Source organism: Anoplopoma fimbria, chromosome 2 (assembly GCF_027596085.1).
Source record: "Anoplopoma fimbria isolate UVic2021 breed Golden Eagle Sablefish chromosome 2, Afim_UVic_2022, whole genome shotgun sequence".
Taxonomy (NCBI): domain Eukaryota; kingdom Metazoa; phylum Chordata; class Actinopteri; order Perciformes; family Anoplopomatidae; genus Anoplopoma; species Anoplopoma fimbria.
Window position 1 is genome coordinate 14,698,530 of NC_072450.1, and position 23,116 is coordinate 14,721,645.

Sequence of the window (23,116 nt, forward strand, 5' to 3'; positions counted from 1 at the left end):
CTCATGTCACTTCAATGAAAGGGGTTACTGACTTCTTTCATAGCTGACATGCTGCTAATTGGCAATCCAATTAATATGCCCATTCAGGTGGCTGGCTTTTGTAATTTTATGATCTAGCTACATTATGCTGTCTGACTCCTGTAGGGCTCGTATTTCATGGTACTTACTTTCCGTAGGGGACGTTTCTCGCTGAGGGGACGGCAGCATAGTAGAAGTTTTTGAACTCATCCATCCACACCTCTGCTGCTCTCCTCGTGTTTCTAGGAGAGGTGAGAAAAGGAACATGAGGGGAGGGTGATGGACAGGGAGAAAATAGGGAGAGGTGTGACGGAAGACAGACAAAAGGAGGCATGAAACCGAGAATAATGTGAGGAAAATATGGGTTGGAGAAGGAAATTAAAACATAGTGAGAGAGAGAGAAGAAGAAAATGAGACAGAGAGATGGAAAACAGGGACAGAGAGACAGATTTAAGATGATGCAATTAGTGGATTAGTCGACTAATCAGTAATTATGATTTTAGTCAACTGAGATTTTTTTTGTCGATAAGCCATTTTAGCTTTTAACATGCTGAATGGCAAGAAACTTATGAACACATCTCTGGTAAACACAAAATTGTGATTGTAAAGTGGTGCTTTTGTATGATTCTCTGTGATGATATTCGATTTACAGATCTGTCAATCGAATAGTCGGTCAGTCAGTCGTAGAGCTGTGCACAGACATGTCATATCTGTGCCTTTTTTTGGTGATGTAACACTGTACTGTCAGACTTTGTGTGAGCTGGAGTCAGAATAATACACAACTTGATCATATATTCTTTCTAAAAGAGGGGTTTTCAAAGTCTGACACTGTGGACTCTGTGGACGTTGAGACAGCACTGGATTACTTTAAAGTGAAGAAATCAGAAAAAAACATGATGATTCTCAAGCAAGTTCTGGAGTTATAAGGAGCACAATGGATATAAAGATATGTGTATCATGTTCAAATGAAGTCCATGTTCCACATTTACGAGGTTATTTAGTCGGCAAAGTGATGAAGCTAACTTCATTCGAGTTGATTAATCAATTGATTGGCAGTACAAATAATCAGCAGCCATTTAAATAAAAGCTTCAGCCGTTCTTTTTTAAAGCAAAAGAACAAACATTGCCTTATTCCAGCTGCTCAGTTTTGAGGATTTGTTACTTTTTTTTGTTTTTAGTGATCATTAGCAGAAGATTTTTGGGTTTTTGACTGTCAGTTGTACAAAACAAGCAATCCAAAGACATCACCTCAGGCTTTGATAAATTGACATTTTCCGTTTTTTACACCAAACAATTAAGCATGAAAGTAATCGTCAGATTAAATCAATAATGAAAATAATTGTTATCTTTATTAATAGTGCCTCATGAGACAGCTGAAAACATCTGAGGAAGTTGTGGCTGCAAAGACTGACAGAAGGTGTTATGATTCGTCAACTATGGCCGAGTAAAGAGCCTGTACCTGCATTTATTTTGTCTGTGACACTAGGCAAATAAATGACTACAGTATTCTATAGAAAATGATAATTCTTACAAACAACACGGCAATAATAGTGTTTTTGTGCTCAGACAGGAAGGAATGATTCATCGACACAGTGAACTTCTAGTAATGTGAATGTCTCAGTCTCAAACACAGAGGAGGAGTTTTGTCTGAATGAGTATCCAGACATTTCCAACAGCCATTTACTGGACTAAAAGAGCCAACGACCATCAACACTGGCATCTGATAATCAGTATTTTTGGCTCAAACTAGCTTAGCCTTATGCAAAAAAATGTAGTATTTCCTCCTGATAGACAGTGCACTCGTTGGGAACTTTATCTGAGGCCTAGAGGGGATTTTCTTCACGTTGATCTGAAAGAGCCTCAAAGCACAGATGAAGCTGTTCTGCATGGTGAGTCTCCATTGTTGAGGCTAATGCCAGAGAACACCACTGCACCCATCAATTAATAAACTATATTTTGAAATGTCGGAAAGGGGTTATGCAACTACTTTTAAGACTGCAGAAATGTGGACCACAGGAGGTGTCTAAGCTGAAACGGCAGAGCCACATCCACAGCCACCACGATATAATAAGCTCTGAAACTGTTTTAACTAATGTTCAAGTTCATGTCCACTGGAGTCGTCTCATTTTGGTTTCATCTAGCTCAGGGCCCATTCACAATTCATAATTCTAAATTAGTAAGTATTATTAAGATGTCAGTGCTCTTTATTTGGGCGACGTAGGGTTCATTTCTATCTTAAAACAACCCTGTAGGTCACAGCCACCTGGAAACATTCAGTCACTTTCATCTGCAGCTGGCATCAGAAATGTCACTCGGCATCTCAGAGTGACCATCTAGACATCAACTTATTATAGAGATGAGCCCATTCCAAAGATACTCCACCATGTTGGTTTATGACACCCTTCCTTTCTTGTTTGCTCTACAGTGCTATGAGGAACCAGAGAAACCACAGCCACTTTAAATTCCCTGTTATCGGTTTGTTGAAGTTCGTAATCAGGGCCATGAGGGTTTGCCGGGCTCTTTTCCCGGGGTGGTTACTTGTGGTTGGAGACTGTTTCAAAGCAGATAGATCCATATCTTTCCACGGATCATGTTTCCCATTACTGAGGTTCACTGATTATGTTGTCACATTTATCAGAGCTATAGAGTGCAGCGCATGCAGAAACAGATCTTCTATATTTAAAAGAGCATTCTTTCTCAATCTGAAGCCAATTTTCCCTGTGATTACTTTTTTATTGTTTTTTAATTGTTGATGCTTAGCTTTAATTATCCAACACTGGTTTAAATTCTCAAAGTTGTAGTAAAACTCAATAATGTGTTTACAACAGTACTAAATAAATTCAGTTTAAAAAGAAGTCTATAGAGTTTTGTATGGGGGGGAAGTAATCAACACAAATTAAGAAATAACATACAATTACAATTTTTCCCAAACAAGAAATAATTAATGATAGAGCTTCTCAATACATAAACAAAATGATATTAGATATGATGTTAGATTAGATGCTATCTGGTATTTTGGTTATTGTAGTATTATGGTGCAGCTTAAATGTTGAGAAAAGGTCCATTTAGCAGCTTTTCTGGATCTTCTCAATCATATCACATTCCTCAGCAGTTAGAGTTTGCCAACTAGGCTGAAAATATTACTTTAAAGGAATAGTTAGTTAGGAGTTAGTTGATTCTTAGAAGTAAAATTAGCTTCTGGCAGTCACTGTTAATGTTGTTAGCACAGTTAGCTGCGAGCCTTCTCCATGTTAAGAGCCGTTGGGAGGCAATAGAAGTGCTCTGAATATCGTATTGAGCACCTTAAAGCACAAGATATCTTGTACCCACTAAACAAATAGCAGCAATGCAACACGTGTGAATGGGACATACTGTTCTTTAATAATTGAATGAATTAATGAGTGTAGCCTGGATTGACAGTGGGTTTTGAGGACCATGGGGCAAAAATCCCATAAGATCCTGTACATGCATGTTTGCGCGTGTGAGTGTGTTCGTGTGTGTGTGTGTGTGTGTGTGTGTGTGTGTGTGTGTGTGTGTGTGTGTGTGTGTGTGTGTGTGTGTGTGTGTGTTCGTGTTCGTGCGTTACCTAGCAAACACAGTCCCGCTGCCCCCAGGGAAGGTGTATGGATGCTGCTTTCTGAAAACATGGCCAACTCTGCTACAGGGGATGATCTCCAGGCTGCCACCACACTGCCACACGCGAAATGAGATTTCTGAAACACACACAACACACACAGACGTCATAACACATTTGTTCCAACAAACTGTTTCTATAAAAATATCACAGTGGATTATTTTAAGCAGTATGTAAGACATCTTATGGTGTTGATAACTCAGGACGTCTGCACCTCATTAATGTCAGTGTGCTGATATTGTCAGCTTCCCTCTGCAACATTGTCTGCATTTGAATAAGTGTTGACTAAATGAGCATACAAGTAAACCAGTATCTGAATTGTCAATCCAGCTCTGAATCATTGTGCCGTCTCGAGAAAAGCATGATTCATTCTGTTTATTCTTGACTATTTCCCAGCTGACTTAAGACAAAGGCAGCAGGGAGACACAGCTGTTATTTTCTCATTGTGCCGTTTGCAAATGATCTCTTTTGTGCTCACTGTAGTTATTATCACATTAAAACTGTAATTTTCTAAAGATCAACTGTAGTCTGGGAGACTCTTATCCCCGGATACGACGACCAAATTACTGAAGGATTTTCTTGGCACTCAAACCCAAAATAATCTCATCAGTTAATCACAGCGTGAGACACATCACAAGAAACAGTGCAGAATTTACAAGTGAGCAGAAATCTGTTGTTTTTCAAGCCAAAAGAAAGAAGTTACAAATGTGTGCCTGTTTAAGACTTAAAGCAATAGTTTGACATTTTGGGAAATACATGTATTTGCTTTCTTGTTCAGAGTCAGATAAAAAGATTGATGCCAGGCATATTTGTATGTTAGATATGAAGCAACAACTCACTGAGCTTAGTTTAGCATTAAGACTGGAAACAGAAGGAAGCATTTAGCCTGACCCTGTCCAAAACAAGACACTCCACCTACCAGCCTGCATTCAAGAAATAGTCCCTGTTAAAACACAAATTGTTATTTTAACATTTAAGTTTTTGGTTAGATTATACGAATGAAATGCTAAAAGTTAATAATTGGGTGCATATTTTAATACTGATGGACAAAGACAGGCTGTCTGTTTCCCTGGTTTCCAGTCTTTGTGCTAAGCTAACTTGCTGCAGCTTCATATTAGAGTACAGATATGAGACCTTTGGTATCAATCTTCTCATCTCACTCTTGCAAGGAAGTTAAAAGCTGCATTTCCCAAAATGTCAAACTATTACTTTAATGCCTCTGGTTAAACTGCTGAAAATGAGACGGTCGGGGTGCAACACATTACAGCAGAGGAGTGTAACGGTAAAGACTGACAGTAGCTTTAGTTTATTTTCTCTACCTGTCACTTTGCTTTCCACTTTTAATCACACTGTGTTTTTCTTTTTCTTTCACTCACCTTCATATTTATCATCATCTGCATTCATTACTGTGACATATTTTATATTCTGTCTGCTGTTATTCTACTGACTTTAAGGTTCCATTGTGACTCATCTGAATTTGCATTTAGACTTTAGCAGCTCTCACCAAGGTTTTCTCCTCCCCATACGTCCATCATCATGTCGTACTTCCCCAGCAGCTCAAAATAATCCTTATCCATGACAAATAGACCCCCTGCTATCATTGGAGTCCTGCAGGGGCGGAGAGAGAGAGAGAGAGAGAGAGAGAGAGAGAGAGAGAGAGGGGGGAGAGACCCAGGGGGGATGGAGCAGGTGGATGGAGCGAGGAAAAGAGCAAGATTAGTAGGAGAAGTGAAAACTGGCAAACAAAAGTGTGTCTGTCGTGCATCATCACTAGAGTGGATGTGTGAGTGTGAATGTCTTACTTAATGGGGGCGATGGGGTTGCCTTGTCTGGCTCGTCTCTGATCCAGAGTCATGTAGTCCCATTTAAACACCAAATTCCAGTCAAAACCTACCGACATAACACACACACACACACACACACACACACACACACACACACACACACACACACACACACACACACACACACACACACACACACACAAAACAAAAGGACAACGGCATTATGACCATTAGCTGGGATAAAGTCGCAGTTGCCTGATGTCACTTGAGTTCCTGTGTCAGCACAGAGAGTACAACTCCTAAACATGATAATGTATAAAGTTGTTGTACTAGAAAGCAAAGGATGGGATATAAAAGTCATTATCATCATTACAAATACAGTTTACTTAGCATTCAGTGTGGAAGACAAAGTTTGTTCAGTGAGCAGTAAAACTAAACATGCTGGGCGTATACTTAGGGGAAGTGTTTGTCTTGTGTGTGAGAAAAAGCAACAACTGTTAATGAAGTAGAATAACAGGTATTAATGCTTCTGGTACCAAACCACACATGAGATAACGTGTACTGTACCTCCTTTCAGATCGGCCGAGGCTCCTACGTACTGGAAGTTGTCCATGTTGATGACGTCAATGATAGGAGACACTACTCTGGTCTTGTCCTGAGAAGGAAGGACGGAGACAAATTAATATATTTGTCCTGAACAAACTCAGAATGGGAATAACAGGAAATGTGTCTCATTAATAAATATGTACTACAAGTCCAAGTTCTCCATGTTTTGTGTAGAGCAGATGTAAATATTCCCCTCAACACCAATGACTCACATTATTAGTTTACCCTCTATATTTAGTTTATCCATGTGTTTATGAAGCAGAACAAAATGTCAAGTCGTCTTTTCTACAATAAATCACTCCCACAGAGTCACATCTTACAGCAGTTAAGAGGAAGGATTTCTCAAGTGACCAGAATGACAACGACAGAAAACAGGCCTCACAGATACCCAGTTCATTTATTTTGGGTTGAAACCTTTTGATGTGACACACAAGGTTTCACCCACACAGACTGCATTTTTCATTCTTTCTGTTTTGTATCGAGTGATTCATTATTTAGAGGTGCAACTAAAGCAAAGAAAAGCAAAGTCAATTACTCTGACAGCGAAATGTTTTGGATTTGGCTCGAGGCGTTTATTAACTAGGGAACGACAAAACACTGCGTTTGGGAGGTTTAAATGCACAATCAGACTATTTTTAGTGGCATCAGATAAATATTTAAAGAACAACCTCCATTTTACAAATAGTGTCCCACTTCAGACTGAGATTACATTTAATCAAGAGATTCCCTCTCAAGTCATTACTGAATGACTTCACTTTAATTATCAACACACTGTTAATCTTTTGTTTGCTTTTATCCTGTGATAGGAAATTACTTTCTCAGCTTGCTGTGATTAGAAAAGAAGGAAACAAAACCTAGTGGGAGGTCTGTCTTCTTAAATCAAATAAACCTGTTGGAAAACTGTTTTTCTATACTGTACTGACACCTGGTATAAAACTTGACTGACATCTTCATGTATCACTCTGAGCTCTGACTGATGATTACGCTCTCTTTCCTGACATAAATCAAATAAAGTTCAACACCAGCAAGTTATGATCTCATGAATCACAGGCGAATACATTATTTGACTTGAACATCAAACTTCATTTTAATAGAGAAAGGGCATTTCTAGCACCTCATATCGGAAAAAGGAAAAGTGAATTTTTTGAGCTGTGAAAATGTGCTTTTATACTGAAGGGTCCAAACATTCCTGTTTTATTGAAGTCATGCGCTGCTTGTTTTTTACAAGACACTGACTGACTACCAGCTCCAGGGAGCTGCTTTGTAGTTGAGCCCGACCCCTGACCTCTATGTGAAAGAGTGAAGGAGAAAGATAATTACCTGACAAATATGAATTACATCATCACCATTGTAAAGCAATTTTGAGCCCTGTGATACAGAACATCTTTAAAACGCTGAAAAAGACTCAAGAAACTTGCGTCTTGAAACATTTTGTACCAATTACATGATGTCACATCCTTTTAAAGTTACAATGGTACTATGAGACTTCTAGCATACGAAAAATGTAATTAGTTACCGTAATATATTGATGCTTTACATCAAAATATAAAAAGGTGAGGACTGTTGCCATGTATTATATCTTCACTGTCACAGTTTAAAAAAGCCTGACAAGCAAAACTAAATTAAAAGTTAGAGAAAGAAGGAGGTCTGTGTGGACTGCTTATAGATCTATAGTATCACACTCTTTGACCTTTGAGCCACAGCAGTCTTTCTCTAAAAGTGTCTCTCTTTAAAAGGGAAACGTCAGTATTTTTTAACAGGAACCCTATTTTCCCTTGTTTTGTCTCAAAGTGATTATGGGGATGTAAAAGAACAAACATGTGAAAACAGGGTCCAGGTCCAAGTTACTATTTCACATTACAGCATAAAAAATCCTTTAATTGTTCATCCGGTTGGACTTGTTCATCTTCTACTTTCTTTGTAGGTTTAATGATATACTTTACTGATGTATAAAGGTATAAAGGTGTGTCTTTATAGGTGTGTGTGTGTGTGTGTGTGTGTGTGTGTGTGTGTGTGTGTGTGTGTGTGTGTGTGTGTGTGTGTGTGTGTGTGTGTGTGTGTGTGTGTGTGTGTGTGTGTGTGTGTGTGTGTACCTCAGCCACTCTCTCCAGTAGCGGTTCCAGCCAGTGGTCGTTGCATTCACAGTGAGAGTCCAAGAAGGTGAGGACGGGTGCCGTGGCGGCGTCTGCACCACGAACCCTTGAACGCATCAGTCCTGAGGGAAACATCAAAGTTATACAGTTAGAATGATTTCACCCCCAACCATTAACATGGGTGAATAATTGCATAAATGTAACGGCACTGAGATATTTTTTTGAATGATATAAAACTTTCTTCTTCTAACTACCTTCTCTGCGGTCGTTTCTCAACACACGCACTTTTTCAATCTTCCCCAGCAGCGCTCCATCCTCGGCTGAAACACACACACAAAGAATGTTGTTTTCTCACAGAACTTATAAGGTTCGTTTAGTTGTACAATTTGTTTGCGTAAATCACTCACGGCTATCACTGTAGTCGTCAACCAGAATGATCTCTTTGACCAAGTGTGCAGGACTTTTCTTCAGGACACTAAACCGAGAGGGAGAGGCAATTTATAGGAAGATAAAACATATTAAAAATGTCAAAAATAAAAATAGGAAATGTTTTCTTAAGTGGACAGCACACACACCATTCACCTACCTGACCACAGTCCGCAGCAGAGCAGAGCGAGCTTCATTGTGGAAGGTGATGACGACGCTGGAGGCCGGCAGGTCTGACTTCCATTGTTTGTGTCTGCAACTACACACACACACGCACAAGAAACCATCACAATAAGGAATAAAAAATTCAATAAATACAGAAAAGCAGAAATGCCTAAATGTGTACAAATGCACAAACACTCCTACGCACATGAGCGCATAGCTGAATGTGTGAGCAAAGCTGCGAGCTGGAACGGCTCCCTAAACAGATTCTGAATACATGAACACAATAAATAGGATTCAACACACACACAGAGAGAGAGAGAGAGAGAGAGAGAGAGAGAGAGAGAGAGAGAGAGAGAGAGAGAGAGAGAGAGAGAGAGAGAGAAAGCTCTGAGAAGCTTGGAGACAGAGAGAGTTTTGAGAGACCACAGAGAGCAAAAGAGAAGATAAATGATCTGCTGAAGCTTGGACTGACAGTGGGTTTTGAGGACCACAGGGCAAAAATCCCATAAGATCCTGTACATGCATGTTTGTGTGTGTGTGTGTGTGTGTGTGTGTGTGTGTGTGTGTGTGTGTGTGTGTGTGTGTCCAACACAGACAAATCCTTCCCCGACTTAAAAGTGAGGAACATGGGTGATGGGATGCTACATGAGACAAGGAGCCAAGTGGAGGATGAATAAATCCTCTAGTATTGCTCTGTACACGTTATATATACACATCACATGAGCAGATGTGTGCGTTTGTGTGTGTGTATGTGTGTTTCGGAAAGATTCCACAATCTTGCTTCAAGAAATTAACCTTCACCTATAATTTGAAAGACTTGCTGCCAACCGAGAGTTTGGCCTTAGAGGCTTATAAACATACCAGATGTACAGTATGTGCCGTTTAAAGAGAACACTACATATTCACACACACACACACACTGTCATTGAATTGTATGTGTGCATGGTGTGTGCTGTCCTTTTGTCACAGCACCGTGTCTGTCAGAGCAGCACTGGCTTTAAAACCCTTAAAACAGTCAATTTGAAGCTGCATCAATCTAGAATTGACCCGATCCTCCTGAACATTTCTGGTGCTGGTGTGTGTTTTATATCTGGAGAACTAAACCTATTGGTTCTTTTGATCTTGTGTTAAAGGCACTAATGAAGCAGCCTTGGCCTGAAAGAACAACAAAAAAGGCTGTTTTTATTTCTGGAAAACCTTCACAAATCAGTGCTGCTGCATGCTGTGCAAATGAATCATCACTACCAGATCAATAAGAGACACATCCCTGCTCTTTTAGCAGGCTAATGGCTCTAGCTGTCGGAGTTAGGTCAATATAGCAGTGAGGTCAGAACACAGCTTTTACAAAAATAGATTTTGAATCACACAGTGTGCATTTTGACAGATACTGCAGGAACCAAAGTCTGAATACGATGACACTCTGTTGGAGGAGCAAAGTGTTGGCAGCACTTTCACTTATTTGTGTGTAAAGTTGATTTACAGCTAAACTTACAAATCACCAGGCCTCATATAAGGCTAGCTGCTCCGCTCCAGCTCTGGGTTTCATTCACAAAAATGTTTACAAAGAGTTGCATTGGGTTGTCTTTATTTTGGTGAATTTTGGTATTGTATCTATACTAAATATGCTGATTAAGGCATTAAGATTTAGCTGTTTAATCTTAAGTGTAAAACGTACATTTTTATTTGATTTTTAACCAGGCAATATTGTTTCAGTCTAGTTTTAGTTAAAGTAAAGTAAAAGGATATAGATTTTATTTAGTTTCAGTTTACCAACAATATTTTTCACAGCTTATTGTTATTTTTGGTTCAGTTTTAGCTTACTATAAATAACCCTGGTCTGAACCACTTGTCAACAAATCAGTTAGTACTGAGTCTTTCTTGCACGAGGCCCATTGTGTTTGTTAAACAGACTCTAAAAGCAAATTCACGATCACTTTAAGACAGCCATGAAATGACATTTAATCCTCTTGTTGAAACACTTAAAACATCAGCATTAACATGTGATTAAAAACATTAAGAAAATAATATTACTTAGAAATATCTTTGAGACTTGACTCAAATTCAGTCACTTTCCAAAGCTTTGTAATTTTTATCTCTCGAAATAAATGATGTTACCACTTCTTTTGTACTCATAGTCTGGTCAACAAATCGTTTTAAACTTTCTTAAACAGACACACTGCCGGGTTCACAACCTTGAATGCACCTCAACAGAGTGACAAGAAAAAACAGATTGTGCATGCACAATCATACTCTGCTCAGTAAAAAGATTTTAGAGAACTTTAAGGGGAAACTATTTGAACCTAAATAGCATCATGGATTAAAATATGCAATTTATTTTTTGAGCATGAAACAAAATCAAATAATTAAGAAGGCAACAAGAAAATGCTGCAGACATACGAATCAAACTTACTAAGTAAAATTTTATTCTAATAAAGGATCCATGATCTATTTTTGTCTCCTCATCCATCTAACAAACAGACCAATCTGCAGCCATTATCAGAAGTTTTATGTTATTTATATAGCAGATGGTAAACAGTGGCAGTCTGCTCTGCTGCTACTTCCTGGTTATTATCTGATAGACAACAATAGCGGGAGTTTCCAAGAGATCTTATCCAGTCTAGAACCAACGAGCCCAACAGACAGACGGCAAAGGGCGGTATGTAAACACACAACCCCTGCAATTTGACGTGCAATAATAAAAGTTGAGGTCACAATGACGCGGACAGTGAGTGTAATGATAGAGATACATACTGGTCATGTCTCGTATCGGGCACGGCTCTGTCCATACGGAGTTTGTCACTTTCCACCTGGTTGAACTTGTTCCTGGCATACGGATCCTGACCCGGTCGGACCACTGTGGCTCCAACATACAGATCCTGGTCAAAGTCCTGCCAGCGCACCTTACCTGAACACAAACACACAAAACACACCGAACACCTTAAGCACACAGCCAATAAACGTCCATAGAAGCTGGATGGATACACTATTTCAGTGTTGCCTTGTTTGTGTCATTCAATTGTGGTTTAACTGAGATGGAAAGGCTCAGAAATTCCAGATATTCCTAAACCTAAATCCAGGCTCCATGATCAGTTTGTGGTATTTTGGAAAAAGCAAACAGGCTGTATGGTTAACAAAAACACATTATTGTACCATGGTGCTGACCTTAAAGTTGACAGGTTCCAGGATTGATTTATACATTTGTTTAGCCTGTATTGTTAAATAAGTAGATAATGAGCACAAAAATTTAACTAATTACACATTTTTCTTAATGCTTCAACTTTCAGATAAACACTAAATGACCAGAAAACAAATCGTACATGTGATAAGAAAACACATTCTCAGTGTGACAGTCCGGTAAAATACATAATAAACAAATATCCAAACATCATATCCAAAAATACAAAATGCCACCATATATGAAGTTCAAACCTTCAGAAAAGGCTGAAAAAATGTGTCTCAGGAATGAATGGCATTATACAGCAGTGGGAATATAAAATGTAGGCAGCAGCCTGGCTGATGCAAGAATCCTTCACGACTGACGGGTAGAAAACCTGGCTGCTTCAAGCTGCTGCTTGACAAGGCAGCAACATGGCACTGAGGAAAGCTGACATGAGATTTATGCTGCTTATATGAGAAACTGTGCAGAACAGAATTCAGAGGACAAGGCCAGACTGCTTTAGTCAAGCTAGGAAACACAAAATAACATTTGCAATGCAATGCACTGAGTTAGAACAAAAATCCTACTCAGTTTAGCCATTTACTGCAGCCTAAAATATACATTTTGGAAAGCATGGACCATAATCAAACAACAAACACACAAACACACAAACACACACACACACAAAATCAGAGCACGTTGTGTCTGTCTGTCCAGATTATGGAGATCATTGCGCTCTAAACAGAGAAAGTTGTCATGTTTAATTTCACACTTTATCACTGACTGGCGAGACACAGACACACACGAATAATAATGCAACTAATTAGCCGGGTGCAGCTGCTATGCTAATGCTTGTGTTAAGCATATGGCAGTGTGAGATTACACTATCTCTCACTATCTCTCAGTATGGACGAGTGTGTGTATGACAGGCAGAGACAGACAGACAGACCCAGAGACACAGAGCTTGACGAGGAGTGTGTGTGTGTCTGTCTGTCTGTCTGTCTGTCTGTCTGTCTGTCTGTCTGTCTGTCTGTCTGTCTGTCTGTCTGTCTGTCTGTCTGTCTGTCTGTCAGCATGTGAATGTGTCTGGCCTGCTAATTATCTAAAGCTCGCAATGATCCGCTGGCGACTGTATAACGGCGTCTCTGAGACACTGCTGTACGTGTCAGAGTGTGTGATGTCCTTGCTGATATCTATGTTTAGTGGCAGCAAGCAATTAATCCAGTGAAATTAGCGTTTCAACTTTGCGAGTGTTTAGCTCACACTTTGAACATCTTCATTTTATGACGTCTCTTTCAATCCATCTTTTCTTTGTTTACTGAACCACTCAAAGCAGATTAACTGTCAGGTCTCTCAGTGGGATTACTCATTGAGCTGTCATTTTTTCCAATGCTCTCTTGAGCAGGTCACTTTAGCTGGTACATCTAGACCCAACTGGTGACTTGTTGTACTGGTGTGTACTGGTGAAAGGTGTGGTCTGTTGGTCTGAACAGTTTTCACTCTCCCTCTGTCTCTCGTCAGCGAGCCGTTTCCACCCACGGCCGCTGAATGCTTGTTTTTGTTTGTTGCAACACTTTCTGGAAGTCCCTTGACGCTGTCGTGCATCCACCCTCAATCTGTGCTGAACCATGAACCCTCCGCCAAACAACTCAGAGAACACCAACGCTCAATGTGCACCAACACACACACACACGCACGTCAGTGATTAACTCACTGAAAATGATCCAATTAGACCTTTAAGAGCAATTTAACATGCTGCAATCACAGCATCATTGATGGATGTGGTGAGAAGGATGCTTCTTTGCACCTGTAGCTTCACCCAACAGTGATGTCATGGTGACCTGGAGTACACTTCTACATCACTGCAGAAATGTGAGATGTCAAACCATTGGAGGTCAACAAGACAAAATATTCAGGAGATGCAGTTACTCTTTAAAGTGGTTTAATTTTTTTGAATTTGACAAAATAATCTAAACACAAGAAGAACTGAAATGATTAGTCGATCAATAGATTAGTCCATTGACAGACAATTAATCAGCAAGAATTTTATATTCAATTAATCTTTCGTTCTCTGCTTCAAGTTTCCAGTTTCTTTTTTCAGATTTCTACCCTTGTAAACTAAATATCTTTGGGTTTTTGGACTGTTAGTTGTACAAAACAAGCAATTTGAAGATTTCCTCTTGGGCTTTAAGAGGCAAATATACTCTGTCAGAAGTACTTGTCTGATGTTTGAATGGCTTCATATCGTTTGCTCCATGTTTTAAATGTTTTAAAATTAAGATTTGAGAAAAAAATGTTGTTAAGTGCCACAGACCCAAAAACTGGTCACTGTTTGAATTATAAAGAGCCTTGATGCACTTCTCAACAACCTGAGCTTTCACTCCTTCACGCTGCTTGCCACCACTTTCTTTCATGACTTTATAATGCATCTTTTTTTATCCCCCACTCTCCCATTCTCCTTCTTCTCCCTCTTCTTTCTCCTCTTGTGTGTGTGTGTGTGTGTGTGTGTGTGTGTGTGTGTGTGTGTGTGTGTGTGTGTGTGTGTGTGTGTGTGTGTGTGTGTGTGTGTGTGTGTGTGTGTGTGTGTTTTGTGGGTGATGTCGTGAATCACTGTGGTTCTGTAATTGTGTAAAGTCACCCTGAAGTTGAAATGCCCCCACTTCAGCAATCAAATTGGATTCCATTTCCAGCGCTGGATCAGATAAGAGAGTGTGTGTTCAGCTTTCGCGGGTCACGGGCTTGTGAGGGAAGGGCGGCTGCTTTGAGCCGGGCCGAGGATGAGAGCTGAATGAGAAATCGCGGCTCAGAAGCTACGTCTGCCGTGACTCTCCTGCTCTGCTCTACACTGCCGGACTCTGAGACAATGCTTCTCAAAGACCGGGTGGAGACGCATAGCTGGGTTTGTGGCCAGATTAAAATGAATTCATGAATTATTTTGGATAGCTCCAACATTTGTAATTTGCATCACTCTGCTTGCTGTGTTGAATTATCTTCTCTTTCTCTGTGGATATTTAAACATGATTAAGGAGGGTGCCACTGTGTTACCACATTTCAAAGAGGAAATGATTTTGGTTGTGGGAACATGGCGTGGAGTTCTTTCTGGATACATCACTGTGGTGTTCATTGTCAGCCATGCACAAGATTTACAGCTGGGATGTATTTTTCCTTTTCCTTTAGTACAATCAAAAGCAGAAGCAGTGAGGTACTGAATTGACCTTGAGGTCTGGTCAAATATCCTGACATTGAATATGATAAGATATATTTGATTAGCTCCTTCCCTTAAAATACTCAAATAAATATCCTTAGAACTAGTATTGTATTTACGACTTTAACGTGCATCATGTAGTCATATACTTAAGGCAGAGTGTTGTTGTAGATGAGACAGTTTGGCGCCCTGTATTTATTTTATGCAGGCTTCACCACCGCCCCTTTAAGAGACTACCAGAAAGTGCTGAGTCTATTGACTCCAATGGGAGAAGTGAACGTGAACACAGATTATGACAGATTCTTTCCATCCATTGTCACCAAAGTAAAAATTGGACCCAATTTTTCACAAGCCAAATATCTTCCAAAACATTCTGACACTGAAATGGCATTTTCTTTTTTTTAAACATACAAATCAGAATCAGGAAAGAATTAACTTTGATCAAGACCTTTCTTCTTCTCAGCTACACACTCTCACCAGGTCTCGCAACACAAGTTGGAACTCCCTAGCTAACAGATATTCGTAATGCTGTTAGCTGTGTAAATATCTACCGTTGGCAAAAGAAAATGTAAATACATTATGCAAATATAACCAAATCTGCTTTCATCTATCCAACAATGTTCACAACACACCTAAAAAGGTATCAGGTGTCCCGTCTGAGGAGACAGGAAGTGTATACAATATCGAACCATTGGATGAGCTTGTAATGTGTCATCTTTGTTATAGAGAATTTTTGGTTGTGGTGCATGATGGGTAGTGTTGTTTCCTTACCTGGCGCCAGAGTCTCCAGGCCGTGAGTCTTGTCGTCAGACAAGTGAGCTTTGCTCCTACTGGACGAGTCGCTGGAGCCCCAATCATCCTGAAACAACCAGAGCAAACACATCATCACACACACGGATAAGCAATGATACACACAGTTTAATCTGAAAGCAAACAAACAGGAGAGCAGCTGAGACACATCTTATACTAGATACGGGAATATGCTATTTTTTTTAAAGATATCAATTACAGCATTTTGGCACTTAAATGTTCCGTATTATTAATGAAGATTATCACACGGTAAAACAGAATACAAGAAATTAGTTTAAACAACACATGAAAGTGAAAGCATTTGCTCTTTTATGTGAAACTAAAATAAAAATGTTGTGCCCCTACAATCATTATAGGATCATTATAAGTAATCGTGCATTGATCAAAATAATCGGGTTTATCATTTGTCCAGCGAACATGATTCTATCATCCCAAGAATAATGAAATCTTCTAGCAAAGCACTGAATGACCAAATCTATTCAAACACACACGTTTTAATCCCATTAATCCCAGATTCACTCATCCACAGCCAGAATACAAATATTTAATTTCACTTCATTCAAGATCTGTACAGTGACTTGGAGGTCTGGAAGCAGACAAAGTCATCCATTCAGTCAAACCTGCAAATTTCCCCGCTGCGGGACTAATAAAGGATTATCTTATCTTATTTTATTTTATTCACCCACTCTTTCATTGGTTCATTTCATTCACTCATGTCCATTCATCATGTCTTCATTCATTCACTCTACCCGTCTTGAGAGAGCACAGTTCATGCCCTTTACACAAATAGACAGAGGCTGAGCCATCCCTCCCCGTGTCCATTTGTGTTCCCAATAAAACCCACTGGATCGATACAGTGGGAGGCAGAGTAATTAGTGCCATTCATTCCCCGTCCAGTCTGCTGCCCTTGACTTGAAAACTATTGTCCAACTCTGTTTGCTCTGTAGTTCCCTTTCACCTTCAGCCTCTCCAAAATGCTTTATTGATCGGTTGTCACGCTGTTTGCCAGTGACAGTGTCACATGAGAGACCACCACAAACACCATTCAACACTTCATTTCCACACCTGAGAGAAGCAGTTAAGGGGAACATAATTTGGTTTTTCTTTCATGTTTTTATGCTTGTTAAGGCCTTTGCTTTTCTAGTCGCAAAAAAACTGCTGTTTTCCGTGACTCTCACATCATTTCACTCTGTGCCAGCCTTTTTCATTCAGCTACTGTGGACTGTGCGTCAAGCTGCTTTAAAAATACACCCCTTTTTCAGCGACTGAAATAAAATGAGATTGTCAACTACAACACCTACAAGTACTATATAAAACCTACATAAAATCAATTTCTATAAGTGTTCATGGCAACCGAGTGAACAGTCAAATGGTTCTGCTCAGTGTAGGATGAAAAGCTGGCAGTGAACTCGCTGCAGAAATACAGTTTGACAGGCTCTGAGGTAAAAACAGGACACGTTTTCAAGTGAAATAAAGCTCCAAATTGGCTCCGGACTTTTGCTTCGTTGGGCTTATTTGTCTTTCTGACATTTTTCGGTCAACTCTTGAAATCAAAATGTTTCAAGGCTCTGCATTTTCAGCTGGTTATAAAATCTCCTCCCCAATCTTAATGTGTTTTCACTGCTGCAGATTGTCACTAACATGCAGCAAGATTGTCAAATTTTGCAGGTGTAAGTATAACACCACCGTAACATGATTGTAAGACCCTTGAGCAATAACAGAGACCAAATGAAGTCAGCTCAAGTGTGTGTTTCTGTCTATCAGATCAGGTCTTCTGTCTCCTCTGATTCTAATCAAGCTTCTTCTGCTTCTTTGCCTCACAGTTCACCGTTCGGCCCACATTAATGACGTTATTTACACCTGTGCTGTTCCTGCTGTGACATTTAAAAAAAGAAATTCTATATAGGCCATAATAGCTATCCTGCAGCTGTAATTAATGTACATGTAATTAATGTCATTAGTAACACCTGTGTTCGACAATTCAGAATGTCCTCTATTAAAGCAGAGATCGGCTACATGTGATCACTGCATCATTTGAATTCAGCATCAGAGTCTAAACTTTAGCCATAATATAATCATATTCTGTCAAAAATTCTTATAATTCTGGCAACAACCTAAGTTTATTTCCAACATGCCAGTTCTGTTTAACACCAACCAGCTGACAGTCCACCTAAAGGGTTTTGAAAGGTATGATAGTTTGAGCAGCTGCTCTCAATTTACAATTTCAATTTATGAGAAGTCGGTTTAAATGACAGACAGCTGGCTGAACAAGCAGCCAACAGCCTGTTGAATATCTACTAGTTTATTTTGATAGAATCTCAACATTCTCAGCAGTAAAGTGATGCCCTGCACATCACTTTCTCTTTCTTTTTTTCTTGGCAGCACAGACTCAAAACATCATGTGAATATGTTAAAAATCTGAATGAGTAAAATTTAATTTGGGAATAAAAAATGTGTTTCTAGTCCCACGCCTTTCGTCTGCTTGTATACCCTCGACACTCTCATGAAGAGCTGGGAGGAGATCGACAAGTACGTTTCCCTGCTGTGCTTGTAAATGACAAATAATAATTGTATGACTCTAGGTCTACGTTCCACTTTTACTCCTTTTAACTACAGAAATTATTTATATAACTTTTTTTTTGATGACCAGACAGGTGAGGAGCGAAAGGTGACGATAGACACAAGAAACTGAAGCTCAACATAAAGGAACAAAAGGGAAAGAAGAGTGAATTGAAATAAAAGTAATGTGAGAGAAAGTACATCTGCATCCGCGCTTCCCATCTAACCCACCCTGTGATTTATGGGTATTGCAGTCCATCACAGATTGTACCAAGAAAGAAAGCATTAGCAGTAGATGACAACAATGCGGTGCCTTAAGGACCCGTACGCATGATTGATCAACAAATAGTTGCTGCTATAAATATGACTTATCGCTGATTGAAACATAATATAAAAGGGTAAGTAGAGAGCCGATATAGGAGAGATATTTATACAACGCACATCGCATGAATGGCTTTGAAAACCTCTTAGTGATAATGGCCCCAGCCGGTATCTGCCTCTCCTCCAACACAACCATGATTGATTAAAACTGTGCACACACAAAAACACACAGCAGGAGCTACATATAGAGGTATTGGAAACTGAAGACAGTACAGTGTTTTTTACAGCGACTGTTAACCACTAAACATCCAGTTTCCCCATTTTTCCCCTTCAGGTGTCTGACACCATCATATAATCTGTAGGGCCTTTAGGAACGGGCAATATATCACTATCCAACGAATCCTCATACAGCAGTTTGTATGATATCTAACATAAAGTTAGTCCTTATTTTTGTGCATTTTCCTATGAAAGTCAGCGACATGTGTCAATTTCTGCTCGCAACATGCAGACTGTCTTTTCAAAATAAACTTCCGTTTCACAGGAAACAATTTAGTTATATCAAGGCAACAAAACGACAAAGTTAGTTTAACAAATATCTGCTAAACCTACACTACGGAAGTGCCATTATTGAAGTACAAAAGTTATGGGACGAATTTCACACGGGGAATGAACAGCAGTCTCCTGACTGAAAGATCTCTGGTTGTTGGACTCAACCACCCCCTCCTGCCCTCCCGGTCTGGGCTTTTGAGGTCTTTATACTTCCTTGTTCATGATTACGTGGATTACATACGAAATACTTTCATGGGATATCCGCAAATAAAGGCACATTATTATTTTATTTTTTAATAGGTGCAGCTACAAATGCTGGATGAGATCAGCCTTCAAATCATACCAAAATTGTGATAGGAGACTAGATATCTCTTAGGTTTTAGATATCGTAAAACTGTAAACGGCGCAAGTATTGCCTTTTCCTGGTTTAAAAGGGCCACAATTCTAGCTGTTCTATGATTTGTCTTTACCCACTTTGTCATTATATCCACATAAATATGGATAATTTATCATAAATGTCATTATGTTGATATTTTGTAGCAGCACCAGTTGTCAATCCCACAATGCCATCACAATATACATATCAAGATATTTGGTCAAAATATCATAATAATCCATAATTACCGTCTTCTTACTCCTAATTTAAGTTATACAGTGTTTAAATAGTGTCATAATTAAAATCCAAGAGGACTTCATGTTTGTGATGAACAAAGTTTGTCTGCACAGCTTTAGTTTATGATGACCGACCCATCAGCTGGTCAGTGTTTAAAGGAACAGTTAGACATTTTGGGGAATACGTTTATTTGTTGGTTTACAGTTTGCTGGATTAGAGAATTGATAAGACTCTCATGTCTGTGTGGTAAACATGAAGCTACATCCAGCAGTCGGTTAGCTTAGCTTAGCATAACGGCGAGAATTGGGCGGAAACAGCTAGCCTTGCTCTGAATATTTGCTTGTTATTTTCTTTTTCTTTTCTCCCTCTTTAGTCCTTCCCCGTCTGTGTCTTTCTCCTTCTTCTCATCTCTCCGTCCATCTGTCTGTATCTCATTCATTCCTTCCTTCTCTCCGTCTTTCACATCGTTTTGTCACTTTGGCAACTGTTTGCTTAGTCTGCCATCTAACAGATGGTCATGACACATACAGGCAAAAAGACACACTTCATACACACATTGATATAACTAAAAAACACACACACACACACACACACACACACACACACACACACACAACACACACACACACAAAAAACACACACACAACACACACACACACACACACACAAAGACACACTCGTGCTCATTCAGAGGAGGACAGTTGAGTCGTCTGTCACTGTGGTGTAAAGCCAGCTTCTGTCCAGCTCTCTGGTCAGTGAGAGAAGAGTTGAAGCTAATCTCATAAATGCTGCACTGAGAAAAGATAATGTTATAAAGGCATGTAAAGGGTGGTTTTACAGATCTGTGTGAGGTTAGGTATAGCTCCTCTTGATTTTGTAATCTTTTAGTGTTGTTTAATCTGCCTTTTTAGGATTTCCTCTGGTGGCGGTTGTTATTTTTTTCCTGGTTTGAGCCACCTGACAACTCCCTTGGGTGTTCCTGTCCCTGTGGTGTGTGTTTATCTCTGTGCTTTGTTGTTGGTTTATGTACGGCAGCATCTGACTGAACAAGGTGCGATCAAGAAAATTTGGGGATCAAGACTGTTTGGGGTATTTTTATGTCATGCAGCAGCACAGAGTCACAGGAAACTAAAAAGGGGCAGTGAGGAAAAAAAGCAGCCTGACGGGTCAGTAGTGACACTCACAATGTGACAGATACATGCTGTATGTCAAAGAACCTGCAGTCAACTAAATATGAATAGTGAGCACACACTGAGGCTGTCAGAATAAATTTCAATATTTCAATTTCAGTTGGATCATGTCAAAAGAGGCTTTCTGTTGCACATGTCAAAAATAGCAAATTTCTGTTTAGCATTTTACAGCTGACAGTACTGAACGCCTCTCTGGCTCTACGTGATGTGACCGCATATGAACACTGAATAGAAGTGAGTGCTGCTTATTTTAACCGCTCGTTCGGGCAGTGTCTAAAAGATTATCAAATTACACAGACTTAAATAATTCAGGAATTAACATCAACGGAAAGGACAGGCTATCAATCATCATAATTCATATCTATTAAATACAAAATATACATGAATTACACCAGCCCAAATAAACTTTTTATTCCCAACTGAAGGATCTCCACAGGGCATAAAAAGAGCGATCACACCTGCTTCTGATAATGGCATGGACTTTAAACCCCCAACAGATCAGACCAAACATGCGTATGTGGGCTAACCTGTGTAAGCTCATATTTGTGTATGTGGAGTTTTCCAGCTCACATGCATTAGTGCGTCATTCTGGTCACACGCATGGGTATCTGTCTGCACGTTTGATCCAGACTTGGTCAAGCCTCTAACAGTCAGAGGATAATCCACAGTAATCTGATCACATTCACGGATAGATTAACTCAGATAGGAGCTCAAGGAATCCAACACATACACAGACACACAGACACACACAAATGAAATGGCCCCAACACACAAGTATAATATACTATTCAAACAATCAGCATTTGAACATTGCATGAATAAAACATCTTTACTCTCCATTTGTGATTAAACACAAGTTATCTTGGGACTTTTTCTAAGCAAAAACAATTCAAACTCAAACCAAAACTGTGTTTGATTTCACATCGTAAATTCAGATGAAACCATATTTCTGAAAATGTCCATAATCTGATTTGCTCTGTGGGCTTAATTCATCACAATATCCCACCAAGAAACAACGGTACAGTCCGCTGCAGGGCATCAGGCATCAAGAGCAGCGGAGAAAGGAGGCAATGAAACCCAATGATGGACGGCAGCACACAGTAATGATACAATATGCTGCTGAAGGTTGTCATTATTTAAAACCCTGCTTAAATTAAATCTGTCTCTCTGTTTTGTATTACACTGTTAGGCTACATCTTGTGTTGGTTGTACGCCCAGAGGCATGAAAACAGGAAGCGCCTTCTGTTCTTCAACTGTGGAAGGTCCCCGATATACAAAATTAAATTAGTTTGTAAATGAAACAAATTTATCATTAAAGAAGATAGGGAGTCTATAGCGACCCTCGTGGTTTGTGAAGCTGTAGTATTAGCTAAATGCTAACGTGATAATGTTTAACGTTAGGGCATGATAATTATCATAAACACAGAGTACAGCTGAGGCTGAAAGAAATGTAATCGTTTTAAAAAGGTAAAGTGCTGCAGGATTGAGTCCAAAACATGGAAATAAGTAAGTTAGCACTTCTGGTTCCCTCGTCTGGAAGTCAACACAAGCGTAAGAGATTCTAACGTCTTTAGGATTCATCCTCTGGGGAACATGAATGTATGTTGAAAACACCATAGAAATACATCTCATAGCTGCTGAGTCCAGGCTGAGATATTGCAGTCTGGACCAAAGTGGCGAACCGACCGACATCACGAGAGCAATGCCACAAAAATGCCACCTCTCACTTTAGTGCACAATTCATAAATTTAAAGTTACATTTTATGTGTCTGCCATTCATTATGGTCATCAAAAAAAAACAGAAAGCGATGCTGCTGGTTTTCGGTTAAGCATGTTATTCTGTGTAACATATGCCTCTTACAGGCTTTTAGCCACAGGGCAGCCTACAGCAACGAGTGCTGTTACTGACAGCCAGCATCTGTCCTGTTGAAGTGTCCTTAAGCAAGACACTTAATCTAGATCAGTGCCAGACGTGCTGCACGGTAG

At 39.6% G+C, this 23,116-nt stretch overlaps 1 protein-coding gene across 2 annotated transcripts in view; it reads right to left on the reverse strand.

The window, feature by feature from the left end:
- Window positions 1-23,116, reverse strand: part of galnt2 (UDP-N-acetyl-alpha-D-galactosamine:polypeptide N-acetylgalactosaminyltransferase 2) — a 57,545-nt gene that overhangs the window by 3,449 nt on the left and 30,980 nt on the right. For both annotated transcript variants that reach the window (XM_054608352.1, XM_054608353.1), the window contains exons 2-12: window positions 15,860-15,947; window positions 11,478-11,631; window positions 8,722-8,820; window positions 8,543-8,610; window positions 8,390-8,455; window positions 8,136-8,257; window positions 6,004-6,091; window positions 5,455-5,542; window positions 5,157-5,260; window positions 3,605-3,731; window positions 168-260 (exon numbers count right to left, since the gene is read on the reverse strand). In XM_054608352.1, coding sequence (XP_054464327.1) covers window positions 168-260; window positions 3,605-3,731; window positions 5,157-5,260; window positions 5,455-5,542; window positions 6,004-6,091; window positions 8,136-8,257; window positions 8,390-8,455; window positions 8,543-8,610; window positions 8,722-8,820; window positions 11,478-11,631; window positions 15,860-15,947 — 1,097 coding nt within the window. The remainder of the gene's footprint in view (window positions 1-167; window positions 261-3,604; window positions 3,732-5,156; window positions 5,261-5,454; window positions 5,543-6,003; window positions 6,092-8,135; window positions 8,258-8,389; window positions 8,456-8,542; window positions 8,611-8,721; window positions 8,821-11,477; window positions 11,632-15,859; window positions 15,948-23,116) is intronic.